A 21019-nucleotide genomic window follows, 5' to 3' on the forward strand; every position below is an offset into this window, starting at 1 on the left:
CTGTAGAAGGTTGCCAGAAGCTTGGTGTCCAATTTGTTCCTTCTCAGTACCCTGAGAAAGTGGAGTTGTTTCTGGGCCTTCTTCACTACCACTGTGGGGTTTGTAGACCAGGAGAGCCTATCCGTGACATGAACTCCCAGAAATGTGAAGGATTGGACTCTGTCTACACATACTCCATTAATGATGAGTGGGGCCAGGTCTGTGCTGTGCTTGCGAAAGTCCAGGATTATTTCTTTAGTCTTTGTGGTATTCAGTGTAAGATTGTTCGCCGAGCACCAAAAAGACTGTTTTTCGACCTCGTCTACTCATCCCCGCCTGAGATGAGTCCGATATAATGTTTTGGTCAATTATATATTTGCCAATATTACTAAATCTGCCAAAATTTGCATACATTTAAGGGCCTGCGTGGGTTTTCTTCGGGTACTCCGTTTCCTCCGGGATGTCATTCTTTCGGTCACGAGCCACTGTTCGGGGCCAATAGATGAGGGTAGGAACATAGATCGACCAGTAAATACCGAGCCTCACCTTTTGGTTCAGCTCCTTCACCACGACAAAACAGTGCAGATCTCCCATTTCATTCTTCCCTCACTTATAAACAAGACCCCAATGTACTCCACCTGGAGAAGAGCCTGACCCTCACCCATAGAAGGCATGCCACCTTTTTCCGACTGACGACAATCGACTCAGATTTGGAGGTTCTGATTCTCATCCCGACCGCATCACACTGAGTTGCGAATCGTTGCAGTGACAGTTGGAGATCACAGACTGATGAAGCCAACAGAGCCACATCTGAAAAAATCAGGGATGCAATACTGAGGCCACCAAACCAGAGACGGCCAGAGCCGCATGAAGTTTGGCCAGCCGGTATCCGTCAAAAGGGCCCGATAGAACTCCTTTTTCTGCCTGATGGCATTCTGCGTATGTTCACCAGCGCGTTCTGGGATAGCCGCCACGACGGGAACCGACCACCTTGCGGCTCCACTGCTCTGGTCTGCCGCCTCAGTAATAGAAGCGCGGAACATGGTCCATTCGAACTCAATGTCCCCCGCTTCTTCCCGGACAATGGAGAAGCTCTGTTGGAGGTGGGAATTAAAACTCCTGACAGGGGACCCCCCCCCCCCACGCGTTCCCAGCAGACCCTCACAAAACGTTTGGGTCTCCCCGGCATCTTGCCCCACCATCAGAGCCAACTAACCACAGGGGGTTGATTGGTTGACAGCTCTGCCCCTCTCTTACCCGAGTGTACAAGACATGCGGCCGCAGGTCCAATGACACGACCACAAAGTCAACTATCGAACTCCAGCCTTGCAAACTGCAGCCTTGGGTCTCTTGGTGCCAAGTGCACATAAATTACCGTATCAGCCGTAGGACATCATGGCGTCGTCAACTTGCAGTTTTGTGCATGTCGTGATTTTATGCGCATATAAGCCGTAGCCTCGATTCAGTCCTCATCATTTTTGTCCGACAAAAGTGGCTTATATCCAAGTAAATATGCTAGTTTTTTTGCTAGTCCCATTGCGAATTCTTGATTTCCACAGGACTTTGCCAATCTGGTCTGTAGAAAAGAAGGGTCCGCATTTGGGAGAGCGGGAGGAATGGAGAGAAGCGCGGTTGGATCCGAGCCAAAATAACGTAGTTTTAAACAGATTTTTTTATTCTAGGTCTGTTGGATCAAAAGAAGGCCAATACTGATATACGTCAAATTGCCAAATATCGACCCCGATAATTGTCTTGGCAGTTTATCCGTTGATCACTATTTTTAATGCTTCCTTCTTCTTCAATTACATAGCGATAGTAGGTGGTATATGGCCGTATTGCCCGGGAATATCAGCCTTGCATGGATAACAGCGCTTGCTTCTTCGTTTATATTTTCACCAGTAATTTTAACGAGAGAACAGTTGCTTTATCCTCATTCTGGAAAAATATATGGATAGTTAGATAGAGAAAGGTAATGGGAGGCAAGTGGAGTGTAGGGAGCTTGTCAAGTAGAAAGCAGTGCCATTGTGACAATTTAAAAATAAAATAACAAATACATGAAATGTATTGACGCTTTGGATTTTATAAGTTGGATCTTCTTTTTGTATATCAGACCAGTAATTTGCATAGCAAAAGTTTTCTGAATTGTGTATATAGAAGGATCCATTAGTCGAGGTACCACTGCATATATTTATATGTAATTTTTTCTATTTGTTTTACTGATGAACAGGCACAGGAGGAGGGTGCGCTACTCTGTCTATCAAAGGTGGCCATGACTCAACATGGGGATATACCTGAGGCCACTCAGACATTGCATGATATAGCTCATTCAATTGACACAACTTTGAACTGGCAGTCCTTCCAATCTGTAAATAGTCACAACAAACATGGCGATGATCAAGCTCAGGTGAAATTTGATTGCACATATTCAGTTTTACTCCATACCTAAAGTTGGTTAGCCTAAAATAATTATTTTGACATTTTGATACCAATAAATTGTACACCATGCTATGTTTTACATGGTAACTATATTTTTTCACAAACCTCGTTTAGGAATTTCCCATGAATTACCACGAATCTGAGGCAGACGATTATGTGTCTGACTATCACCTGGAAATGTTGAGTCTGTCACAAGAGCAGCAAAATCCTGCAAGCATTCAATTTGATGACCTATTGTGGCAGTGTCACTTACCTTCTCTCAAGCCACTCGGCCTCAATATAATGCTGAACCTCTGCAACCACAATGTCACTCAGCAGCTATGCCGTTTCTCTGACCATTTGTCAAACCTTGCACTTCAAGAGAGCCGTGACAGTGTCCAACCTGTTTTTGTTCCATGGGGGCTCTGTGAACTTTCCAGGCTCATTGGTGAACATTTTTTTATCACCTTATGTCTCTGATTGAAAAAAAATCCATACAGTTCATTAATTGCTTTTTCAATTTTAGGGTTCACTCCTGGTGCAAGTGAGGTGTATAAACAGGAGAGCCACTTGGCAGTTTATCAGGTCCCAAATGGAAAGAATCCGAAAGATTTGCCTTCACGCCGATTGCATTACTTTACCAAACAACAACCGCCTATCTCTCATCTGATCTCCCTTTTTGTACGAGATGCTTCTTCAGGTGAGTTCAAAGTCCCAGAATTCAATCACATAGCAATAGGACTCAAATTAAATTTGTTCATTAAAAGACTTGACAAAAAGTGATGTCCCAATGCAATCAAGATATTCGACATCCAGCCTGACGACACCATTTTCACGGGATCGAAATTGGATTAAAAAAATAAACTGCTATTCCTCCCACCCTGATCAACCTACCTTCTTGAGTCAAATTAGATTAGATGAAAATGTATTCATCATTGTGAGGGTTTTCAAGTCACATGAAATTATGTACAAAAATATGAATCGAAAACCTGTCTTATGTTTTATTTTTTTCGAAGTAGTCATCTTTGCTCTTATTACAGCTTTGTACAGTCTTAATGATCTTCAAAGGATAGTCAACTTCAATGTATTTTCTTAATATGTGTGTGTCTTGCAAGGATAGATTAGTGGATTTTTTTAGTTTGATAATAGTTAGGTGGATCATCATTTGTGTTTTGCCGAAGTCAGGAAAGTACACAGCACATATCTGCTTTGATGAGATCAACAATATACAAACTGTTATGAATGCTTCTACATATGAAATAATCAAGTTAAGAAAACCTTTGATGTGGAACATTTTGTTCCAAGATACGAAAAACAAACCAAGTACAAAACGTCTAAAGAAATCAATCTTCAACAACATTTTGTCCTCCCATTTACTAGAACAGGGGTTTGCAACCTTAGGTTCTGGATCCGCATTTGGCTCTTGAGCGCTGCCCGCGTGGCTTCCTTGAGCTTTTACAATAGCAAATGAGGGAGAGAAATATCAATATTTTTAATAGGGTTTCAGGACGACAAAAGTCAGAGCAGCGTATCATTATGTCCGATTGTATTTTTTTCCTCCTTAGTTTTACTCCTCTTGTTGTTCGTTTTGGCTCTTTATAAGAAGGATTAGTCTCAACTGAAATGCTTACACATTTTTATATGGAGACAATAAATCCAATATAAAAATAGATATGGTCACTATGGTTAATGTTTTTTCTCCATGAGCAAAAATTATTTTTCACCTATGTCAAGTGTTTCAAATGAGATAATTTGACTTTGAATGCTTTTTATTATAATAATACAACTATAATACAACAAGAAAAAAAACAGACAAATCAATAATCAATAAGTAATTAATAAATAAATAAGTAGTCCGAGTGAGATCAGCAGAGTGGAGCGGCTTTGTTTCATCTTTAGTCCAGGATGAATTCTTTAGAGACGTTTAGTGCCAAGTTGTTAAAAGCGCTATACTCGCTGAATATATTGACCCAACTAAAAACAAACAAACAGATTGATAGGTTCATTGATAATTACATTATAATATAATTATTAAACACAGCAGGCAGACATCTGATTTAATTATTCACATTTAATTAAATAGGCATCAATGACAAACAACCTTATAAGGAAAAACTACATCAAGACTTCCTCCAGGTCTCTGAAGTATCTTCTCGAACAGTAATTTCTCGTACTGCTTTAAAGCCATAAATCAAAACAATTACAAGCTTACTGATTAATCCAACTGCATAAGCAAAAACAACATCTGCGATTATAATAACAATTAAGTTATTTAACAATAATAGAAAGAGGAAAATAAAAACAAACTTCATTTGAATTAAAACAATCACACCTTCACTTTGCATAACAATTACATAAAGAAGTGCAAAGTGCGTCACGATGTAGGAACACTATGCAAGTGTTCCTGGAAGTTATTGATATCCATCTGCTGGTTGCAAGAGTCCTTGACGACTCTTCGCTATAAACCCAGATCAACAGTCCTCGGAGCCCGGGACTGGGTGAGATGTCAGATAAACAGTCTTTGTGAGAGGACTAGGTGACTGGTTACGACCCCGAGTTCTCTTCGGACAATTGGAAGAATATGATCAAAATATAGTAATGACAAATAAAGAATCAATAAATTAGTATTAGATAAATATGTAGTCAACATAATAAATAAGTAGTGGTCAAGATAGATGGTGGTACAAAGTGACTAAAGTGGCTAGCCATAAGTGTGGATTAGGTCCTAGATGCAGAGCTCGAGTTGAGCATGGTGACGGCTCCTGGGAAGAAACTGTCCTTGAGTCTGTTTGTCTTCGCTGTTATTACCCTGTATCCCTTGCCATAGGGCAATAGGCTAAAGTGGTGGAAGCCAGGATGTGTATTGTCCTTTATGATGCTCTCTGCCCTTCTTAGGCACTGGGATTTGTTCATGCTGTAGAAGGCAGGTAGGGAGCAGTTGATGATCTTTTCACCAGTGTTGATCACCCTCCTCAGTTTTTTCCTGTCGGCTTCTGTGCAGCTTGAGTGCCACACTGACACAACTTAGCTCAGCATCTTCGGAAGACCGGTAGAAGGACACCAGGAGATTGGTGTTTAGTTGCTCCTTCCTGTGTACCCTCGGGAAATGTAGCCTCGACTGAGCCTTCTTGACGGGTGCTGTGGTGTTTGCCGCCCAAATGTGATCAACAGAGATGTGGGTCCACAGTTGTCAGGAGCGGCTCGTTTGCCCCTCCTGGCTTGACGTCAATTTCATTGCAGATGTGTTCTATTGGTTGATTACGTTCCTGAGTTATTTTAGGGCTACGGTAGTGTTAGTCGTTGTCGGATCGATTTCAAAGTATGATGACGTAACTTCCTGCACACCATGCCAAGACATAGCATACAGCGCTACTTGCGTCACCGCGAATGGGTTCAACATCCCTAGGTCGCGCCATGCTAGCACGTGACCGAAACAGATCGATCCGACCAAATGGACCCAGCGGGACGCCACCCACGCTCACGCCGACGCGCTCGTCGACGCCAGCCATCCTCCTTCAAGCCACCCTACCACATGGAATTTATGAGAAGCCCCTCAAGCTCACATGAGGAGTTCAATATGGACACACTGTGGGGTAGGCACCTCAGGAAATTCTGACCCTCCGTTCACTCCTATGCCCTCCCACCGCTCAGCCCATCGCACTGGGCTGCCTGAACAGTTAAGTTAATATGCCCAGGTGCCGACAACCACAGTTAATCGCCCATGTTATTTGATGTCAAGATCCAGCGGATCTTTTTCTCAATGGAGGGACTCTGATCATTCTGAAGATGAGGACGACAGTAAGCTAATTGATTTCTTTGCCCGAGATTCTGACTCTGACAGTGATTTTCTTGACCAATTTGGGCCCTGAACCGCTCCACTGGAGGAGGATGACCCCTGCTTTTTATCCGATTAATCCTACCCAGATTACCCCGACCAGCATCTGCATGGTGGGCTGGACGGCGGAGGTGCTGTGGCATCCTCCCGGAGGAGGCGGCGAGGGCCGCGCAGCAGGGCGAAGCGGAAGGAGGGCCTCGCCCGTCTAAACTCCTCGCTCGACCTCGCTCTTCCAAACTCCTCGCTCGACCTCGCCCATCCAAGCTCCTCGCCCGTGCAAGCTCCTGACCCAACCACGCTGTTCCAAGCATCCCAAATTCCCATGCTGAAGCCACGCAAGGAACTCCCGTTGCCACTGGGGCTGCCAGTCACATCCATGCCGAAGCCACGAACCAGGCTACCGGTGCCGGATGGCCTGCCTAGCACCGTTCTGCCAAGCACCGTTCTGCCCAGCACCTGTCCGCCCAGCGCCTGCCCGCCCAGAAGCGGTGGCAATGGTCCGGCGCCCCTGGACGACGGGGCTGGCGACGACGAGAGTGGCACTCCGGCGCCCCTGCACGAGGGGGCGGTGACGGCGAGAGCGGCTCTCCGGCGCCCCTGCACAAGCGGGCCGGCGACGGGGCCGGTCGACGGCGCGAGCGGCGCTCCGGCGCCCCTGTATGAGGCAGTTGGCGGCCCTCCGAGCAACCAGGGTAAGATGCCCGATGACCATTCCAAGATTCTGGTGTCTCCTAAGGGCAGGGGGTTTGACCAACACTACTGGACCAGCGAGGACGCCTGCCGGTCCGGCCACGATCACTCCCCACCATCGGCCGGCGCGGACGCCCGCCGGACCGGCCACGCTCACTCCTCGTCACCGGCCGGCGCGGACGCCTGCCGGACCGATTGCTTCCTCGTCTTGTTTCTGGCCGGCGCGGATGCCCGTCGGACCGGCCACGCCTCATCACCGGTCGGCGCTGACGCCTGCCGGACCGGCCACTCCCACGCCAAGTAATCTGCCGGCGCGGACACCCGCCAGACCGATCACTGCCTCGTCTTGTTTCTCGCCGGCGCGGACACCCGCCAGATGGATCACTGCCTCGTCTCGTTCCTGGCTGGTGCGGACGCCCGCCGGACCGACCTCTCCCTCGCCATTCACGGGCTGGCGTGGACGCTCCCCGGAAAACGATATGGCGTTTTTGGGTGAGCCGGTGCTGAATGTTCGGGCAGATGAGAGGTGGCGACCCAGCTTTACGCATTGGGGTCGGTTGAACAGAAAGTCCTTAATCCAGGAGTAGGTGGAAGGTTGAAGCCCCAGGTTGGCCAATTTGGAGATAAGAATATGTGGTTTTATGGTGTTAAAGCAGGGGTCTCAAACTCAATTTACCTGAGGGCCGCAAGAGGCAGAGTCTGGGTGAGGCTGGGCCGCATCAGGATTTCCACAAGAAAAGCGCTGATAAAACATTCCAACGTTATCAAATAACTTTATTTTTTAACAAAAAATTATGAATTAAATAAATTAACTTAAAGATAAATAAAAAATAAATCAATAAGTAATAAAATAATAATAATAATGAGAATACAGTGGCTGGCTAAGTAGAGAAAACTAATTATTTTTATTTTGTTTCAAATGTCTGTATCAACTGCTCTTTAAATTTTAACTTTCTGAACTTTACTTCTTGCTGCTAGAGACCTGGCAGCGCTTCTTCTCACATAGCTTAGTCACATTTGGCTTGAGGGAGGAAGCAGTGGAGACCCTCAATAGAGCTTGAAGATGCTCATCAGTAAGTCTGGACCTATACTTGGACTTGTTAAAGTTCAAGGTGGAGAAGAGTTTCTCACACAAGTATGTGCTCCCAAAAAGGCACATGGTCCGCTTGAAGATTCGGGAAAGTTCAGGGAAGCTGGGGGTCAACTCTCAAAAAATGTCCAAGCTTGTCTGCTTCTCCACTCACCTCCCTGAACTTGGCTTTGAGTGCAGAGTTGCACTGCAGGTCAATGAGCTCCATTTGAAGCTCAGGAGGGGCATCTTGCACATCAAATGAGAAGGAGTCCGCAAACATTTGAAATGTGTCTTTGCATGTCTTGAAGTCTGCAAATCTGTGATCAAAATTCCTCCTGCAGCTTCAAAATGGCCTCCACATATTTCTCACCACTGAGTGGTGTGCCTGCATCCACAAGAGCCTTGCATGCTGGGAAATGGAAAAGGTTTGTCTGAGAGAGCTGGGGTTTCCACAACAAAAGTTTAGTGCAGAATGCTCTCACGTTGTCATAGGCAGCACTGACAAGTTGCTCCTGGCCTTGTAGCTTCTTGTTCAGTACATTAAGCTCATGTGTGATATCAACTAGAAAAGCTAAGTCCATGAGCCATTTGGGATCACTTAGCACAGGAACAGCAACCCCGTCTATCTCCATGAAGTCTTTTACTTCTGCTCTCAACTCAAAAAATCTCTTCAACACATTTCCCCTGCTGAGCCAACGTACCTCAGTGAAGTAGAGCTTATCCCCATGTTCAGACTCCATTTCCTCCAAAAAAGCACAAAACCTTCTATGCTTTAAGCCCCTGGATCTGATTTGGTTGATGCATTTCACAACGACAGACATCACATTGTCAAACTTCAGCCATCTGCTGCAAAGGGCCTGCTGATGGATAATGCAGTGCAGAGCTATGGCCGACTCCACACCCTCCTCTTCCAGTTTTTTTTGAAAAAGTGCTACCAGTCCATTTTTCCTACCAATCATTAATGGAGCTCCATCAGTTTATTCCAACAAAGCTCTTCCATGGCAAACCGGCATTCTGAATGGCATCACACAGCTTGTGAAATAATTCCTTAGCGCTGGTCTGGCCATGCATTGGAAATATTGTGAGCAACTCCTCCAACACTTCAAAATTGTCATCAACACCACGGACATATATTGCGAGCTGGGCAGTGTCTGTGATGTCTGTGGTCTCATCAAGAGCCACTGAATATACACTGAAGTTTTGCGCATTCTCACAAAATTGACCATAAATGTCACTTAACAGTTCAGAAATGCGCTCTACCACGGTGTTGGCAGAAAGGCTGATGTTGTTGAACTGACTTTTTTTTTCTGGACAGACAATATGTGCAGCCTGTAATATGCACTTTTTGATAAATTCACCTTCTGTGAATGGCTTGCCTGCCTTGGCAATCAGCTCACAAACGGCGTAGCTAGCTTCGACTGCTGCATCACTTTCTTTTGTAGTCTTCTTGAAAAAACCCTGTTGCCTCAGAAGACTTGTTTTAAGACTGTCAACCTGGTTGGCTCTCTCATCTCCCTGGTATTTGTCGTACTTCTCAGCATGTCACGTTGCATAATGACGTTTCAAATTGTATTCCTTGTGGACCGCAACTTTTTCAGTGCAAATGAGACACGTCGGGGTGCCCCTGTGCTCAACAAAGACATATTGCACTCCCCACTTTTCTTGAAACTGTCTGTGCTCATCACTGACCTTTCTCTTCACGGCAGGCTTTGAAACAGACATCTCCGGGGCTGTAATGTGTTTACACTTGGAATGAGTCTCAGATTGAACTTTTAACTTTCAGTCGCGCGGTTCTGTGGCGCATCCGCACTTTCGATTTGACGTTTGACTTTCAGTCGCGCGGGTCTGTGGCGCATGCGCACTTTCGCTCTCCGATCGTATTGGATTACGGCCGAGCGGCGTGATCGGCTTCACGGCTTCTCCTCTGCCCATCTGATTGGAGGAATGAATGAGTGAGTGAGCGAGGCACTGGACAGCCCGGCCAATGTCCCGCCCTCCAGAGCTGTATACTTCACCGTGATTGGTTCATCCAGCTCCGAACACTGTGTCAATCATATCAATCTTGCTGGCCGCACGGACATTAATCTTGCATATTAAGACGCGGGCCGCGAATTAGCATGCCGTGGGCCACATTTGGTCCGTGGGGCGCGAGTTTGAGACCCCTGTGTTAAAGGCTGAGCTGAAGTCAATGATGAGCATTCTGACATAGCTCCCTCTTTTCTCAAGGTGAGTGGTGGTTTTTGCATCTCTGGTGGATCTATTTGGTCGATATGCAAACTAATGTGGGACATGGATGAGGGGAAGACGCACTGATGTGTTTTAGTACCAATCACTATGTGATGATTGGTGTGAGAGCTAGTGGGCGATAGTCGCTTAGATTGCGGGTGACTTCTTGGGTACTGAGATGCGAAAGGTGTAAGCAAGTAGAGGCTCGCGCAGAGAAAATCGCCAGTCAGGCACACAAGAGCAGAGCGTGGGGCCGGCGCACGAGTGGGGCGCCGATACGGTCGCACAAGGATGCAGTGTCGAGACGGATGCACTAAAGTGGGGTGCCAAGACAGGTGCACAAAGGCGGGGCGCCGGTGATGCAGTGACCTTAGTCTTCTCAGTAGGTGGAGGTGACTTTGAGCCATTTTGTACAGGGCAGCTGTTTTTGTAGACGAGTCCAGTTTGTTGTTAAGTTGAACACCCAGGGACTTATAATTCTCCCCGATTTCAATGTCTGTTCCCTGGATGTTCCTCTGTGTGGTCTGTGGGGGCTTCCTCCGGAAATCGATCACCATTCCCTTTCTCTTACGAGCATTTATGTTTCGCCCACACCAGTCAACAAAGGTTATGATGTCTTCCTTGTACTCCTGTCTGTCACTCGTCCAACAATAGCGGTGTTGTCAGAAAACTGGAGATGGCAGGTGTCGGTAAAGACATCATGGAGACTCAGCTTCCATTAGCCAATTGGAGGCAAGCGGAGTGTTAGCAGATAGTCAATGGGAAAGCAACTTTAGTGTGACAATTTAAAAATAAAATTCCAGAGACAGTTTCGGCAGATGTATTATTTTAGCACCGTTTTCAACTAACTGTCCTTTTGTATGTTGTAACAAAAGGGTTCCCATCACAGTTTTTATTACCTAATATATTTGGTGTGAGAAGCATTTGTAAATAAAATGTTACATTGAAACTTTTCTTATAACTTGTATCATGTATGTGCCTCTCTATCTCAGTCTCTCTTGCTCTCTCTGACTCTCTCCCGCTCTCTTTTGCTCTCTCTCTCACCCTTTTGCTCACTCCCTCTCCGTGTTACTCTCGCTTTTGCTATCTCTCACCTTCTCTCGCAATCACTCTCACTCTCCTCTCACTCACTCATGTTCTCTCACATTCTCACTCCCTGTCGCTCTGTCTCTCACTCTCTTGCCATTTCTCTCAATTTCTCACTATCTATTTCAGTCTTTCTATCACTCTCTCTATATCTCCCTATCACTCTCTCTCTCACTCGCTGTCACTCTCACCCACTCTCTCATGCTCTCTCTCCCTCCGACTCTCTCAGTCATTGTCTCACTCACTCTGTCACTCCCTCACTTGATCTCTGTCACTCACTCTCTTTTTCACTCTCTCTCTCTCACTCTCTCTTTCATTCTCTCTCACTAACTCTCACTCTCTGTCACTCTTTTTCGCTCTCACTCTCTCACGACCCTTTGGTACATTTTGGTTTGCAGAGTGCATCCAAATGCTGTCACATGGCTCAGCAGACCTTATCTTGGATGCCTGCACTGAATTTTGGGACGGCACTGATATTTATCCCCTTTCAGGCACTGACAGGTACACATGTATTTTTGTAAAAACTATGCATAGTTTCACCATTATGCATGTTTTTCACAGGGAAATTTCCCATTTTGTAAAATATTTGATAATTTATACTTTATGACAAACTTAAATCCTGATGTAAATTACCCTTCCCTCTGTTTTTTTCTAGAAAAAAAGTTCTAGACTTCTACCAACGTGCCTGTCTGTCTGGTTACTGCTCAGCATTTGCTTATAAACCGCTGCAAGGTTCAATATCTAACCAGTTCAATGGCAAGTGTGTGGAGTTGGTCTCTGGTCCTAGTCTATTCTCAGGACCAGAGCTGTCCTTAACCACCCCTAAGAAGCTTACTTCCAGCAGGAACAGTTGGAGTTCAGACGGTAAATGTCGACCATGGCTGCTACAATACGCGTATCAAAATTCAAACCGTGATGCTCAGAGTCACACCCCTGTCTGTTAGACAAACCATTGCATACCTTGAAGCCAAGTAAAAACCAAATGTTCGCATCTCCTGGTATCTCGGGTATCTCGCAAGAAGACGCAGCTGAGAGAACCACATTGAACTGTAAGATTATGAAATTGTTATTCCCCAAAGAAGATATGACAGCTAGTGGAGAGAGAGTGAAAGAAGAAGAGAGACAGCCCCGTTCTCCACACTACTTTGCATCTGTTCATCTCATTTTTGAACCGCTTTATTCTCACTCGGGTCGTGGGGTTGCTGGAGCCTATCCCAGGTGACTTCGGGCCAAAGGCGGGAGTGACACCCTGAACTGTTGGACAGCCAATCGCAGGGCACAAGGAAACAAATAACCATTCACGCTCACACTCATACCTAAGGTCAATTTAGAGTGTCCAATCAGCCTACCATGCATGTCTTCAGAATGTGGGAAGAACCCGGAGTACCTGGAGAAAACCCACGCAGGGCCAGGGAGAACATGTAAACTCCACACAGGTGGATCGACCTGGATTGGAACCCAGGTCCCCCACTGTCGGGGTGACACGCTAACCACTCATCCGCTGGGTGCCCTTCATCTGTTCGACTGCTCCTATATTTGAGTCAATGCCAGGATTTTCTAATGAAGGCCAGGTAGGATGGGTTGTTGCGTAACTCCAAACAGCAACTCTTTTTTTTTTTGCCTTTTTCTCTCTCACTCCAAATTATTTATTTGAATACAGGCTTACACGATGATACGTTTTAAGGTGTATATTCTCTCATAATTTATGACCCTATTTAATACAAACTCTCTCCCATTTCCTAATAGAAGGTATAGGTGAGGTAATGGAATGTGACGAAGATGCCCAAGCCCTGAGTGGACAGATATTCATGGGCATGGTTTCATCCCAGTTTCAAGCCCGACTGGATACAGTCCAACTAATTGACGCACTGATTACGGCATGCATTCGATTTGTTTACTTTTCCATTGAGGATGAACTCCGCAGCAAGGTAAAAAAATAACAACATCCAAACAAACAAAATTTTACCTCAATTAAACGGTATCTGTTGTTACAAGGTTACTAATTTAAATCATTCAACTGTGTGCTTCGTTCTTTCAAGCTTTCTTTTTCCTTTCCTTTAAGTACAAAATTAATCGGTTCCAGAATTTGTTTTCTAACATGGATCTTATCCATAGGTAGGACATTATTTTATTTGTAAATTCTGTACAGTAGTGCCTCGAGATACCAAATTAATTCGTACCGAGACTGAGCTCGTATGTCAATTTACTCGTGACTCAAATGAACGTTTCCCATAGAAATGAACTAAAAACTAATTAATGTGTTCCAACCGTCTGAAAAAACACCGAAAACAGGATATTGGATTGGACAAACATTTTTATTTGTTCTAATTCGCCATCTATTAACAAAGTAACAAATAGCTACTAGTTTGATAGTACTAAAATGTGTTTAATAGTATTAAAACTAGACAGAGTTCATGGAGGGGATAGAAGGACAGAGGGGGGGGACTTTTGGCATGGCAATGCGCTCGTAACAAAACATGAACAAATGTTATTGAACTTGGATCACGATGCAGACACATTAAAAAATAAGTTTAATCTAACCTTGCACTAACCTTAATTTTAATTTTTTTTTTAAATTATGAAACCTTTCTTCTCCCGGCTCTATTCTCCCCACCTCCACCTTGACTTTTGACTTTCAGATGCAACCTATCGAAGTTTGTTTGCTTTTGTATTCCATTCAAAATATTCGTAAAATGATGCGCACAAATGTCCTCACAATAGGATAACGCACAACCACTTGCCAACGAGAAGTAGTCTTGAATTTGTGATCGCTCTGCTAATGGGAGCTAACAGGCTAAGGGGGTAAAAAAAAAAAACACTGAAAAAATGCAACACTCCACCCAGTGCTCGCAGAGACATTACAAATAGGTAGTTGCGACAAGAGATATTAAACGGGGAGTTGCGGGGGAGAGAGCCAGTGCCCCTGATGTTCTTATGAGCAGCCAATGAGAAGTAATATATACTCGTAACGATTGCTCCGCCATTCGTGCTGAGTGACAGAAAAAAACACTGAAAAAATGCACCGCTCCGCTCTGTTATACACAAAAGAGATGCGGCAAAAAAGACAGTACGCTACAATGACAAACAGCCTCTCATGTCTTGGCCACTACGCTTTCTCGTATCTCGAACTTTTTCTCGTATCTAGAGATAACTATTTGCTCGAAATTTTACTCTGATCTCAAAATGCTCGTATGTCGAGGTACCACTGTGTATATATATATATATATATATATATAATTCATTCCACAGGTTTTTGCAGAGAAAATGGGATTAGAGACAGGTTGGAATTGTCACATCACGCTGACTTCGAATGGTGATGGTCTATGTGAAGCAGCTCCCTCCAGCCCCTGTCATGGCTCGTTCCATGAAGACCTGAAACAAGGTGGCAAGTTGTTTTTTGACATGTAGAAAGTGTAGGCATATTTTTGATTGTCATATGGTATTACTTGAAAGAGAAATGCAATTTGAAGCAGATTCTCGAGATGAGGCAGAAGGTCCTTTGCTGCCAGAGGAAGTGGTCCGTTTGGACATGTCGAGTTTCCAACCCACAGACAGTGATGTGCCCAGCTTCCTGGAAGACTGCAACCGGGTTAGATCATTTTAAAAATTGAATAAATCAAACATATCTCCACTCACTAAACTGCAGTTTGTCTTAACCATTTTTACTTCTTCATTATTGTCTCTTTGCCATACTTTTCTCATTCTCCTCTTTAGGCAAAGCTTCCACGCGGCATTCACCAAGTTCGACCTCATTTAAAGAACATAGACAATGTGCCTCTGTTGGTGCCACTCTTCACTGACTGCACCCCTGACAGTAAGTCTGCTTGCACTTGATAAGTTTTTGCTGGAGAAGTAAAGAATAAATAACCATTTAACATCAATGGGCACTGTAAATTTTGGATTAAAAAGTCATTTATCTTCCTACATTTTTCAAGTTGTGTCTTATATTATACTGTTCCTAATTTATGTATTTTTCCTTGCTAATGAGCCACATGTATTTAGTGGGAATTCTCCATAATGCAATGTGGAAATCTGGGGGGTGAGCAAATATGAGAAATATATAATAATAATTTTACAAAATTCAAAATTTTAGTTGCACATTTGCAGTCTGAAAAAAATATATACCGTATTTTCACGACTATTAAGCGTGCCGTATTTTTAGCCGCAATGTCAATAACAGGCATGGCATATATTATTATTTATGGATAATCGAACCGTATTAGCGCTAGGGAAGCAGCCCCAGACGCTATTTCCGGTGCGCAGCGACTACTGGGATATATAGTCCTTTTGTCAATACACCCAGGTTGACGGCTGTGAAAATTTTGCACTAATAGTATCAATATACTACAACGGCGAACACACTCATTTGGTGCTGCATGCACCAAATGCATGCTACACCCGCACGCTAGAAACACGTTTTTAAAAAGGCAACACAAGCAAGACTGAGTTTGGTTGTACTTTATTTAGCCATTTTACAATGTACTCACGTCATCATCACCCACAAAACCATCAAAGCCCTCATTTTCTGTGTCCGAATTTAACAATTGTCCATCAAAAACGCTGAGTTTAATACATTCGTCCAGGCGGCCACAACCCCCGAGTAGCTGGCATAACTATTCCAAGGCTGTCTTCCATGGTTCGCAACTCATGATTCCAATCGCCAGGCCACAATCCATTCGCAAATAGTTGCTAGCTAGTAGCTAGCGTAACTATTCCAAGGCTGTCTTCCATGATTCGCAACTGTGTTGATGCCGATTGCCAGTCCAAAATCCATTGGTTGTATTGACAAAAGAACTACTACATATCCCAGCATTCACTACGCAGTACAGTGTTCCCTCGGTTATCGCGGTTAATGGGGATCGGGACCACCCTCGATAAGTGAATTTCCGCGAGGTAGGGATTCCCCTTCAAAAATGCTTAATTTGAATTTAATTCCAAAAAAAAATGTTTTTTTTTTTTTTACAATTTTTTTTGTTTAAATTTTTTTACCTTCCTGTATACAGTACACCATATAGAATACGGGTAGAGAGAGTGAAATTCATGTCATAACAAAAAAAAACTGTAAAATATGTTGTTTCAATGTAATATTTGTATTTCCCAAAAAAACCTGCGAAGCTCTGAGTCCGCGATAGCTGAACTGCGAAGTAGCAAGGGAACACTGTACTTTGTCTACGGGAAAATAGTAGAGGAGGGGGCTGCTTGCCGTACTTGTCCTATCGACTGATTTATTTTATTTTATCGTGATAACAATTTTAGTTTTGGTCCTATTATAAAGCGCACTAGATTATAATGCTCCCTGTCTATTTTGGAGAAAGCTTAAGACTTTTATGTGCGCCTTATAGTCGTGAAAATACGGTACTTGGGTGGGTGGGTGTGTGGGTGGGTGGGTGGGTGGGTGGGTGTGTGGGTGGGTGGGTGTGTGGGTGGGTGGGTGCGTGGGTGGTTGCGTGGGTGGGTGGGTGGGTGGGTGGGTGGGTGGGTGGGTGGGTGGATGGGTGGGTGGATGGGTGGGTGGATGCATAGATATATATGTAGATATGTAGATGTAGATATATATGTAGATATATATGTAGATATATATGTAGATATATATGTAGATATATATGTAGATATATATGTAGATATATATGTAGAGATATATGTAGAGATATATGTAGAGATATATGTAGAGATATATATGTAGAGATATATATGTAGAGATATATATGTAGAGGTATATATGTAGAGGTATATATGTAGAGGTATATATGTAGAGGTATATATGTAGAGGTATATATGTAGAGGTATATATGTAGAGGTATATATGTAGAGGTATATATGTAGAGGTATATATGTAGAGGTATATATGTAGAGGTATATATGTAGAGGTATATATGTAGAGGTATATATGTAGAGGTATATATGTAGAGGTATATATGTAGAGATATATATGTAGAGGTATATATGTGGTATATATGTAGAGGTATATATGTAGAGGTATATATGTAGAGGTATATATGTAGAGGTATATATGTAGAGGTATATATGTAGAGGTATATATGTAGAGGTATATATGTAGAGGTATATATGTAGAGGTATATATGTAGAGGTATATATGTAGAGGTATATATGTAGAGGTATATATGTAGAGGTATATATGTAGAGGTATATATGTAGAGATATATATGTAGAGGTATATATGTAGAGGTATATATGTAGAGGTATATATGTAGAGGTATATATGTAGAGGTATATATGTAGAGGTATATATGTAGAGGTATATATGTAGAGGTATATATGTAGAGGTATATATGTAGAGGTATATATGTAGAGGTATATATGTAGAGGTATATATGTAGAGATATATATGTAGAGATATATATGTAGAGATATATATGTAGAGATATATATGTAGAGATATATATGTAGAGATATATATGTAGAGATATATATGTAGAGATATATATGTAGAGATATATATGTAGAGATATATATGTAGAGATATATATGTAGAGATATATATGTAGAGATATATATGTAGAGATATATATGTAGAGATATATATGTAGAGATATATATGTAGAGATATATATGTAGAGATATATATGTAGAGATATATATGTAGAGATATATATGTAGAGATATATATGTAGAGATATATATGTAGAGATATATATGTAGAGATATATATGTAGAGATATATATGTAGAGATATATATGTAGAGATATATATGTAGAGATATATATGTAGAGATATATATGTAGAGATATATTTGTAGAGATATATATGTAGAGATATATATGTAGAGATATATATGTAGAGATATATATGTAGAGATATATATGTAGAGATATATATGTAGAGATATATATGTAGAGATATATATGTAGAGATATATATGTAGAGATATATATGTAGAGATATATATGTAGAGATATATATGTAGAGATATATATGTAGAGATATATATGTAGAGATATATATGTAGAGATATATATGTAGAGATATATATGTAGAGATATATATGTAGAGATATATATGTAGAGATATATATGTAGAGATATATATGTAGAGATATATATGTAGAGATATATATGTAGAGATATATATGTAGAGATATATATGTAGAGATATATATGTAGAGATATATATGTAGAGATATATATGTAGAGATATATATGTAGAGATATATATGTAGAGATATATATGTAGAGATATATATGTAGAGATATATATGTAGAGATATATATGTAGAGATATATGTAGATATATATAGAGATCTATATAGAGATCTATATAGAGAGCTATACAGAGAGCTATACAGAGAGCTATACAGAGATCTATATAGAGAGCTATACAGAGAGCTATACAGAGAGCTATACAGAGAGCTATACATAGAGCTATACATAGAGCTATACATAGAGCTATACATAGAGCTATACATAGAGCTATACATAGAGCTATACATAGAGCTATACATAGAGCTATACATAGAGCTATACATAGAGCTATACATAGAGCTATATATAGAGCTATATATAGAGCTATATATAGAGCTATATATAGAGCTATATATAGAGCTATATATAGAGCTATATATAGAGCTATATATAGAGCTATATATAGAGCTATATAGAGAGATATATAGAGAGATATATAGAGAGATATATAGAGAGATATATAGAGAGATATATAGAGAGATATATAGAGAGATATATAGAGAGAGATATAGAGAGAGATATAGAGAGAGATATAGAGAGAGATATAGAGAGAGATATAGAGAGATATATAGAGAGATATATAGAGAGAGATATAGAGAGATATATAGAGAGATATATAGAGAGATATATAGAGAGATATATAGAGAGATATATAGAGATATATATAGAGATATATATAGAGATATAGATATATAGATATATAGATATATAGATATATAGATATATAGATATATAGATATATAGATATATAGATATATAGATATATAGATATATAGATATATAGATATATAGATATATAGATATATAGATATATAGATATATAGATATATAGATATATAGATATATATAGATATATATAGATATATATACACATATATATGCATGCATACATATGGCTCTCCTGAGTTTCCAGTTATTTCTACAACTCAGATTTTTTTTCTGATAGAGTGATTGGAACAGATACTTTGTCACAAAAAACATTCATGAAGTTTGGTTCTTTTATGACTTTATTATGGGTTAACAGAAAAAGTGATGAGATCTGCTTGGTCAGAAATATACATATAACAACACATATTAGCAATTTTGGTGACTTAAAAAGTTGTGTCAGTGAAATGGGCTTCATGGCATTTTAGCTTTTTGTGAGTGATTATGAATGACTATAGCTGGTGACTTCTCTGAAGACATTTGAATAGGGCTCATTGGGTGCAAAAGCCCACAAATGCTATAATGAGAAAGTCAAAGGACTTCAGCATGGATCTGAAAAAGCAAATCCTTTACTTGAACAAGTCAGGAAAGTCACTTGTAAACAATTGTCTGTACGTATAAAGTGCATGGCACTGTTTTGTCCCTGCCACGATCAGGAAAAAAACGCAAGCTATCACCTGCTCCTGAGAGAAAATTGGTCAGGAGTGTGAAGATTCAACCGAGAACCACCAAAAAGCAGATCTGTCAAGAGTTAAAAGCTGCTGGAACACCGGTGTCAGTGTCCACAGTCAAGCATGTTTTGTATCACATAGAGGCTGCCATGCAAGAAGGAAGCCATTGCTCCAAAAGAGGCACCTTAAGGCTCGATAGAAGTTTTCTGCTGATCACATGGACAAAGATAAGACCTTTTGGAGGAAAGTTCAGTGGTCATACAAAACAGAAATCGAGCTGTTTGGCCACAATGCCCAGCATTATGTGTGGAGGAGAAAAGGTGAGGCCTTTACCCCAAGTACACCATGCCTATCATCAAGCACGGTCTTGGTAGTATTATGCTGTGGCTCTTTTTTGCTGACATTTGGCTTGGTGCTTTACAGAGAATAAATGGGATAATGAAGGAGAATTACCTAAAAATTCTTCAAGATAACCTAAAGTCATCAGCCCAAAGATTGGGTCTTGGGCGCAGTTGGGTGTTCCAACAAGACAATGACCCAAAAAATTAAAGGTTTTCAAATGGCCTTCCCAAAGTCCCCATTGAGAACTTATGGACAATGCTGAAGAAACAAGTCCATGTCAGAAACTCAACTGCACCAATTCTGTCAAGAGGAGTGGTCAACGATTTAACCAGAAGCTTGCCAGAAGCTTGTGGGTGGCTTCCAAAAGCACCTAATTGAAGTGAAAATGGTCAAGCGACATGTTAGCAAATATTAGCGCTGCCGTATGTATATTTTTGACTCCGCAGATTTGATCACTTTTTTTCTGTTCACCCGTAATAAAGTCATAAAAGAACCAAACTTCGTGAATGTTTTTGTGACAAATAACTGGAAACTCAAGAGAGTCATGACATTGTGTTCTTCACAATTGTATTTATGTATATGTCATCCTTTAGAAGCCATTAAGCTAACTTGTTTTTCTGTGTGGTTTTGTCTGGTATGCTATGGTGAACACCTTCTAGTTTTCTAGTCCTCTTTCATTCGCACTCAACCTCAACTGACTTAGGCCAGCCAAATTGCCTCTCAGTCTGTACAACGGCCAAATGGCGAACATGTTATACATGCTGGCCTCAGTCAATTGATGTAGATTAAATAAATGTA

At 41.7% G+C, this 21019-nt stretch overlaps 1 protein-coding gene across 1 annotated transcript in view; it reads left to right on the forward strand.

The window, feature by feature from the left end:
* tmem94 (transmembrane protein 94) overlaps nt 1-21019 on the forward strand; it is an 85811-nt gene that overhangs the window by 46963 nt on the left and 17829 nt on the right. The window contains exons 10-18 of the mRNA XM_077739527.1: nt 2207-2383; nt 2530-2842; nt 2921-3094; nt 11702-11804; nt 11959-12167; nt 13050-13231; nt 14553-14685; nt 14774-14892; nt 15018-15117. Of these exons, the coding sequence (XP_077595653.1) occupies nt 2207-2383; nt 2530-2842; nt 2921-3094; nt 11702-11804; nt 11959-12167; nt 13050-13231; nt 14553-14685; nt 14774-14892; nt 15018-15117 (1510 nt within the window). The remainder of the gene's footprint in view (nt 1-2206; nt 2384-2529; nt 2843-2920; nt 3095-11701; nt 11805-11958; nt 12168-13049; nt 13232-14552; nt 14686-14773; nt 14893-15017; nt 15118-21019) is intronic.

Source organism: Stigmatopora nigra, chromosome 18 (assembly GCF_051989575.1).
Source record: "Stigmatopora nigra isolate UIUO_SnigA chromosome 18, RoL_Snig_1.1, whole genome shotgun sequence".
NCBI classification, from domain to species: domain Eukaryota; kingdom Metazoa; phylum Chordata; class Actinopteri; order Syngnathiformes; family Syngnathidae; genus Stigmatopora; species Stigmatopora nigra.